This window comes from Melanotaenia boesemani, chromosome 5 (genome assembly GCF_017639745.1).
Source record: "Melanotaenia boesemani isolate fMelBoe1 chromosome 5, fMelBoe1.pri, whole genome shotgun sequence".
Taxonomy (NCBI): domain Eukaryota; kingdom Metazoa; phylum Chordata; class Actinopteri; order Atheriniformes; family Melanotaeniidae; genus Melanotaenia; species Melanotaenia boesemani.
In genome coordinates, this window is record NC_055686.1 from 8,197,056 (window position 1) to 8,205,744 (window position 8,689).

At 40.1% G+C, this 8,689-nt stretch overlaps 1 protein-coding gene across 6 annotated transcripts; it reads left to right on the forward strand.

Moving 5' to 3' along the window:
• The first annotated feature begins 1,176 nt into the window (after positions 1–1,176).
• Positions 1,177–8,033, forward strand: LOC121640158. 6 transcript variants are annotated; one of them, XM_041985850.1, is made up of 5 exons: positions 5,624–6,315; positions 6,421–6,576; positions 6,773–6,865; positions 7,174–7,465; positions 7,885–8,033. In XM_041985850.1, coding segments are annotated over exons 1-5 (1,080 nt in total). In that variant the 5' UTR covers positions 5,624–5,778; the 3' UTR covers positions 7,887–8,033. The 6 variants fall into 6 exon arrangements, 3 of the variants coding, with proteins under 3 accessions (XP_041841784.1, XP_041841785.1, XP_041841786.1); XM_041985851.1 differs by having other exon boundaries at positions 7,174–7,457; positions 7,792–8,033; XM_041985852.1 differs by having other exon boundaries at positions 7,174–7,452; positions 7,787–8,033.
• Positions 8,034–8,689: the final 656 nt, after the last annotated feature.

Sequence of the window (8,689 nt, forward strand, 5' to 3'; positions counted from 1 at the left end):
GTCAATGAGGAGTGGATGAATAATGGATCCAATGTAAAGAGCTTTGGGAGCCGTCAGTAATAAAGCAAAATATAAATATAATCCATTATTATTATTGTCTATTATTGTGTATTATTATGCTTTATTGGTGTGTAAGGTCTGCCAGTTTTCTAAGCTGTGAATCATCTCTAAAAAATGCGATTTCTTTTTAAATAAACTTTTTGTAAAATTTTTTTCTCAACGTTTCTTTTTCTTTAATGAATTACAATCAAGCTTTGATACAGATACTTATTTCCTCTTCAGCATTCGTTTAGACCTGTTTGTGTGTAGGTGTAGGTGTAGGAAGGGAGGGAGGCGACCACTCCCCCATCAGGACAGCAGTGGGTCCTGCAAAGACCAGGAAGAGATCAGAGAACATGACCCGTCTACAACCATAATGAGACAGTAAAATGTTGTTTCCACTCATTTTATTTATTCTAAAACTGGTTTATAGTCGAGCATCAGTTTATTTCCTCGTTCATACTTTTAACCAGAGACTGTTGAGCACCTGATCTTTAATGCTGTAGAGAAAACATGGGAGGATCAACTGAAAAGATGTAATTAAATTTACTGAATCCAAATATCTGGTGATGAGACTCTGATGGAGCATCATGGTGGAGCCACAACAAGGTACAGGAGGGAAACAGCTTATATGCCATTTTTAAATATTTTAACAAGCCACAAAATCATAAGGTGGGAAGAAGATGCACTGAAAAAAGCAATTTTGGAGAGAGGTAAATATAATCTATGTAAATCGAATAAAATGTACTTGGTTATTGTAGGTAGCCAATGAATTAACAAGTAAAGGGTAAAATATACATGTGCTACCTGTTCGTTAAAAGTAAACCTTGTTACATAGAAAAATAGGGTAAAATATACCCAGAAGCCCGAGTCCTGTGATCCAAATCGCGCATGCGCCAGACCGCGTCTTTTTGACTGCGGGACCGTTACCTCCATGGACAACTTTCTCTGCTTCCCAGCCGCCAACAAACGCATCATGGACTGTCTGAACTATGAAAAAGAAGGTAAGCTAATTGCATACACCTATTGACGCTCCGTAACATGCTGCACCACTGTTCCGTTTTCACACAACATCTCGCCAATGTCTGAAATCCTCACACATAGTTATTTTTTATGCTTTTATATTAGTTAGCATAGCTAGGAGTCCTGTCTGCAGCAATCCTCTTATAGCCTAAACAACTGGTCAGCACTACAATCCCTGCATGCTTGTGTACTGGGTAAGTGTATCTCTGTTAAAGATAGATTGGCATGTTGTTAGCTGCAGTTTGTAAGCAAAACATTCAAACTGGGTCCCTACTCCAGTACAACTGTGAAGCCCCCTGCCCCAGACAGCAGCAGCAGTTGTCGGGAGTAAAGCAAAAGAAAACACTCCTAGTTAGGCCCTGGAACAGTGGGCCGATGCTTAGCCGTCACCGCCAACGGGATCCTCTTGAACGAGCAGGAGGGCCGTTGTGATGAGCTGTGAAACAAGCTGCTGTACTGATGTTTGCATGCAAAATTGAGGGAATGCTTTCTAGAATTTTGTCCTACAAGAATTACCGTAGTGGCAGCGGCAGGGTGATGGCAAAACTTTGTTTTAAGATGCTGCTGGACGTTGTTCGGACGCCTACAAAATATCCGTCTGTAAGTGTCGTGTTGTATTAAGGTGTTACTTTACTTGTAATACTCGCGGGACACACTTTTGTGTCTAAAAAATGTGGATAAAAGTAAGACGCTAAAAGCGCTAGCTTCCCTATGGGTTTTTCAGTGCAGATTAGCATATTGCTAATCGTTAGTTATTTGTGTGTTTTCCAGTTTGTAGTTTAGCCCAAAAAATAATTTGGGTATATTTGGTACATATTAATGTCGAATAAATGTTGTTTATGTGATATGTTTATGTTTAGAGAAATTACAATCTGGTTATAATGTGCAAATATGCATTTGCAAGATGGAGTGGAGGCTCCTTCCACATTAAGCCTGAAAACCAAATCTGCAAGATCAGAGTCACACATGAATTAATCAATAAAAGTTGTGTTTTGATTATATTGTATGCATGTAGACCCTCACTATTTTTCCCCTCTCTTCAGGTACTCTCATTTGCCCTCCTCGAGCCAAGACTCACTGACAGACCACCCTGTCCTTAGCAGTTTTGGGGATAACCCACCCACCTGGTGTATCCTGTATATTGAGTTAAGGTATGTAAGCTTTATAAATAAAATAAACCGCATTGACCTTAAAGGGATAGTTACCTTAATCAAAGGCCTCAGGTACGGAAAAATGAACTGGAAATGCAAGTTGTGTAACTTCACAACATCAAAAAGATCAGAACTGTTGAAGCACAGCAGGCTAATACATGGGCATTTTGGTCGAATCCACGCCATACCCTGTCTCTATGAGGATTGTCCTTGCACCCTCAGGACATGGGGTGCATTAAGGACACATTTGTCAAGACATCATTCCCAGGCAGCCAAGCTAGGCAGCATCCTTTCATTCACATGCATAGTGTGTAACTCATGCTCTTTTGACAATGAGAGACAGTATTTTATACATATTGGCAGCCATCTAAAAAAGTTTGAAACTGTGCCTTGTGTTTTTGAGGGTTGTGATTACAAGACCAACATATATACAACATTTCACAGCCACAAGAGTAGAAAACACAACCCACATTCATTGGAAGATTTCAAGACCACTGTTGTTCATCAACACCAAGACAAGTCGGACGAAGAAAGTGACTTTGTTCAGGATGAAAATGACTGTGGCTTTGACTTTGTGGAGAAGGATGACTTGCAAAAAGTCATTACTAAGAGAATGGGGCTGCTTCTCCTGAAAATGGAAAGCATCTTTAATGTCTCCAATACATGCATAGATGAACTAGTGGAGGAACTTCATTTCCTTGCAGCATCTGCCTCTGGTCCTGTTATTAAAGATATTATACTGAGCACTTTGAGAAAACATGGCTGTACTTTTGAAGATTCAGTGATATCAGAACTCGTCAAAGACCTTTGCCAGCTAAGCCCTGTCTGTGCTGCTTTACAAGTGGATGGGCCCTTAAGCACTCAATTCAGGAGAGCACAATTTAAAATGGAACATCTCTCACCAACTGAACCAGTTGAGTACATTCTTGATAGTACTGAGAATAAAACATTTCAGTACGTACCGATCCTCCCATTATTATCTCAACTTGTGAACAAAAGACACATTCAACAAACAATATTAGAGAACAAAAGGTCATCTGATGCCTCTTCTGGATACAAATCATTTCATGATGGATCTTTCCTAAAAGAAAACAGATTTTTATGTGAAGATGAACAACATAAACTCCCACTCATCCTTTACATCGATGACTTTGAAGTATGCAACCCTCTGGGAACATCCCGCAAGAAGCATAAAGTCACAGCTGTGTACTGGGTGTTTGCAGACATACCTGCCACATTGAGATCTACACTGACTTCCATTTATGTAACCATTTTGTGCAAGGCAAATGATGTGAACCAGTATGGCTATGCAAAAGTTTTAGATCCACTGCTCAAAGATTTGAAATCCTTTGAAGATAATGGTATTTTTGTTCCAAGTCTGGGCAAAGTGGTCAAGGGCACTGTACTTGCTGTAGTTGCTGACAATCTTGGCGCTCACTCAATAGCTGGGTTTGTTGAAAGCTTTTCAGCTTCACATTTCTGTCGCTTTTGCATTGGAGAGCGGTCACAGATCCAGAGGCATGATGTAGCAGAAGAACTGTTTCCTCTGCGAACTAAATCCAACTATGACATGCACGTCAGAGCAGCATTGTCAGATCATGAAGAAGCTCATCACTGTGGAGTTAAAAGACAGTGTCCCATCTCAGACAGACTCAGCCATTTTCATGCTACATCAGGTTATCCCCCTGATGTTTTGCATGATTTGCTTGAAGGGATTGTGCCTGTAGAAATAAAACTCTGTCTTGATGTGTTGATCAGGAAGAAGTACATCTCTCTTCAGGAGCTCAACCATTCCATACGTTGGTTTCCTTACAAGTGGAGTGACAAAACCAGCTGTCCACAAGTCATTGCCCCAAATTTCACATCACGAAAAAGTCTTGGGGGTAACGCACATGAAAACTGGTGCTTGTTGAGAATGATACCATTCATGATTGGTGACAAAGTCCCAGAAGATGAGCCTGCTTGGGAGGTTTTAATGACGCTGAAAGATGTTGTTGAGCTTGTCATGGCTCCTCTCCACACAGATCAGACAATAGGATACATGCAAAGTAAGATCTCAGAACACCGTCAAAGATATTTGGAAGTGTTCCCAGAAGAGACAATAAGACCAAAACACCACTTTCTTGAGCACTATCCTCTGCTTACAACTGTTTATGGGCCACTTGTACATTTATGGACCATGCGTTTTGAAGCCAAACATCGTTTCTTTAAAAGGGTTGTGAGGCAGACTGGGTGTTTTAGAAACATTCTCATGACGATGGCAAGAAAACACCAATCAATGATTGCATATCATAACCATGATTGTGACAATGAAAGGCCAGTGCTCTCAGTGTCCCAGAGGACTCGAGTGGCAGTCGATGTACTAAAAGACAGCATTAAGGATGCCTTTGCAAGGAAGTTTCCTGGGGAAGAGTTTGTGAACATGACAAATAAAGCAACCATTTTGGGCACAGACTATAAAATAGGGATGGTGCTGCCCTTTGGATCAACAGGAGGCTTACCTGACTTTGGAGAAATCCAGCAAATAATCATTGTGCATGAAAGCCCTGTCTTTGTGCTGAAGTTGCTTAGTGGCTGGTACTGTGAACACTTGAGGAGCTTCCAAGTTGAGCCAACAGGAGAGACAGAAATCCTTAAACATTCTGAACTGAAAGAAACTTACCCCTTAGCTGCATATAATACAGCAGGTGGTCGCATGGTCTCCCTTAAACACTTCATTTGCACATCAAAGTAAGTGTGATAGGTTTATTATTGGTGTTTGCCATCAAGTACAGCTTCTTGCCTCCTTTCACCTTCTCTATCTTCTCTTCTCCGCTCCTCTCTTTCTTTCCTCATCTCCCATTTCTTAAAATAATTTTAAACATCCAAGGTTATTAATTAAAATTTCCACTGAACCAAATCTCCACTTATTTATTTGGTAGAAGAAACTTAGAACTTGAAGCAAATGTATGTAAGTTAATCAAGTATTAAGTCTCAATTTATTTTCTTTCTCTGTCTTTACAGCTGAGGAAACACACCCCAAACAACGATGGCAGTCCAGTTGAGAGTCATTTTAGAAGAACACAACATTCAAAAGTTGACACTTTCAACCGGAATTCCTGACACAGTGGAAGATCTTGTTTCCATAGTTACTAGAACTTTCCAACTGTGTGGAGAAATTGGACTACTATACCAAGACAAAGACTTTGACAATCAGTTTTTCAGTCTCACCTCAACGTCTGACTTACACAACAAGGCCACTATCAAAGTGATCCAAAAAGAGCCGGTCATCACCCTTGACCTACACCCAGTACATGATTCAGAACCTTCATCTACACTGAGTTCTCCGACTTCAGTGAACACCCATTCTGCAAGTAATATTGAAACGGACATCTCCCCTACAGATGATGCATCCTCACATGTGTCCGACTGCGCTTCGTCAAGTTCCAAGGACACCATTATTCTACCTGCTTCATGTCGCCTTGCTGCATGGCCAGTGCCATTTCAAGTACCACAGTTTTCCCGAGACATAGAGCTGATCCTCGCAGAGGCAAACGAATCATATCATGCTACTGGAAAACACTTCATGGATCCCCATGTAAAGTCAGCAATAATGTATGACCTGTCAAAAGTGATTTTTTCCTACACGGCCTATCCATCAAGTCAGCAGATTCTCTCAGTGGCTGAAGCTCTAGTTGCCAAGTTTCCATGTCTTAGGGAGCCGGGATCATTTGCAGGTTTATATGGCTGGCAACAGCGCATAAAATACAAGATGCACAATTACCGTGCCAAGCTAAAATCTCGAAAATATGCTTTCCCGGAAATCGAAGTCAACACGTTGAGGAGGAAGCATCCAGCTGATGCAGTCCCATCAAAAAACGTAAAAAAACCCAAAAAAGCAGAAGTTAATTACCTCCCCCCACACCCTACTGGCGAAAGCCAAGACACACTGGAGCAGGAGAGGCTTGAATTACTTGATGAAGTGAAGAAGAAAAACAATGCAAAGATAATCACAGATAAAATGAGTAAAACCTTCTCAAGCCGAAGAGTCGAAGTGGTGACCCTCAGCCCCTCTGTGAATGTGTTTAAAGAAAGATGGCCAGCATTATTCAGCGAGGCTCAGGTGAGAATGTTTGTTAATTTTTTTTTCTAACAGGATACATTCATGTGGTTACTTTGAAATCTGCCTGTCATTTAAAGATTACTTTTTTGTCCCTTTGCTCACTAGATCAAGGAAGAGTTCTGTCGTATAACGACAATTTCCTTAGAAGAAAATTTCATGATGAAGCTTGATGGGTACACCCCGGGTCTCTTGAGGCTTATACGTGCTAAAGGAGGAGCTGCTGGTTCCAAGATACGCCCTCTGCTGGACTCTCTAAATGATGTATGTTTGACTTTGCACAAGGTTGAGCTCCAACTTGGCAAACTACAGTATAGTTTTAGCAATCTGTGAAATAATTAAAAAAAGATGTTTAAGTTTTTAAAGAATTCAGTTTTTGTATGTAAAAACTGAATTGTATGTGTATGTAAATCGATGTGTTCCATTGACAGTCTTTTCACTAAATTGTGTCTCCTTACAGGCACAGAGCATTGAGAAAAAAAGGGATACAGTTGTCTGCTGCCTCATTGGCTACCTCGGTGAAAGACAAGAAGATCTTTTCCATGACTGCCAGGTATGTCATTTTGATAACAGGTGACTGATTAACTCAAGGAATATTTGTGTCTTCCTCTGCTCTCCTCTTTCATTTTCTCTCTGCTCTTCTCATCTATTCTTTTAATTTCTTCTCCTCTTCTTCTCCTCTTCTTCTCAGCTTTCCTCTGGTATACACTCGTCTCCCCTTCTCCTTTCGTCTTCTGTCCACTCGTCTCTTCTCCCCTTTACTCTACAGAAAAAACTAAAATGTATTGGAACATCATCTTAAATAATAACATGTAACTTAAAGATGTGTATGCTTTTTGTTTCTATCTTTTTAACATGTAGGAATGTGAGGACCACACAGACAACACAATGAAGGTGATTGTGAAGCACAACATCACGGCTGAGGAGGATCCATCAGATGTGTCTATTGTGATTGAAGGAAACACTGTGATGGAAGGATGTGGAAGTCGAACAAAAGCATGTGTTCTGCTGATGGGACTGATATATGCACTCAACCTGGAATACCCAAAGCAGCTGAAGAACACGTTTGAAACTTTTCAGAAACTTTTTTTGGAGCTTGACGGTGCAAAACTACTGAAGAAGGTCCACAGCCTCAAAAGTAAGCTCATGCAATAGACACACAGACACACACACAGACACATCATTGCTCTGACATCCCAAAATTTACAGAAAAGGAATACCATTAGGAAGTGGCCACCCAGGTCAATACCACTGAGTGTAGCCTGAAGAGATCTGATCTCTTCCTCTATACCCTCCTCTTCCCCTTTTGTTTTAAAGATGTTGTTGTTGTTCTATCCTTATCTAAGTGTTTGAGACTGTACATGCACAGGAACAATATTGTTGAGTTTGCGTGTCTGCTTTTGACTGTTAAAATAGAATAAGTGACCTCTGAATGTTCTGTCTGCATTACCCAGTTTTCCAGAAATTATGTTTGAAGCTGTAAGCTAAGTGAACTGGTTCATTCCTTGAAATATTGTGTGAAGATGTTATATTACATTTTATTCTGTGTTTTTATGGATCATTGCTACAACAAGGCAAACAAGGCAGTTCAGATATTTGTTTTATGAATGCACCTATACTGCAGATTTGGTGAGTCACTGTAATGTAAAACTAAAGAGGCACAAGAGTTTGGACACAAAAAAGTCATGTGACTGCACATCTTTTGGAGCTGTGCTCTGATCTTCTCACTTCTCTCATTTCTTCTGCTCTCCGTTCTTCTCTTCTCTGATCTCTTTACGTTTCCTTACTTTTCCTATTGTCTTCGCTGCTCTCCTCTTCTATCTTCTGCTCTGCACACTTTTCTTCACTGCTCTGATTTCCCCACTTCTCCTTTCCTTTTTTTCTTTTTTTTCCTTTTTTTCCCATTTCCTCTCTTCTCTCCTCACTTCTCTGCTCTCCTTTTTCTTTTTGAGCAATCGGGATGTGGGAATATGTGTGCATGTAGAAACAACAGTTGAAGCTGTTAGTTCTGTGAGTTGTAAAGCATTTTCATATCTTGAAAAGATGTGTGAAGCTGTTTGTTGCATTTTACTCTGTTATTTGATCATGTTATGGATTAAAAACATCGAGATTATAATCAACTGACAGTCTTTTCTGGGGGTGGGAAACTTACCTTCTCTGAATAAGTAATGGTTACTCGCTGATATTAATTATTTTTGAATAGTGATATTTGGGGTAAATTTTACGTCTCCTGAATAAGGAATACGTACTCCCTGATGTTAATTAAATTTGAATAAGTATAAGCTCAGAGAGTTGATTTTACCCAATTTTAATGAATAAGTAAGAGTAAGAAATGTGAGCTATATATAACCCAATTTATTTAAGTATTTGATACCCT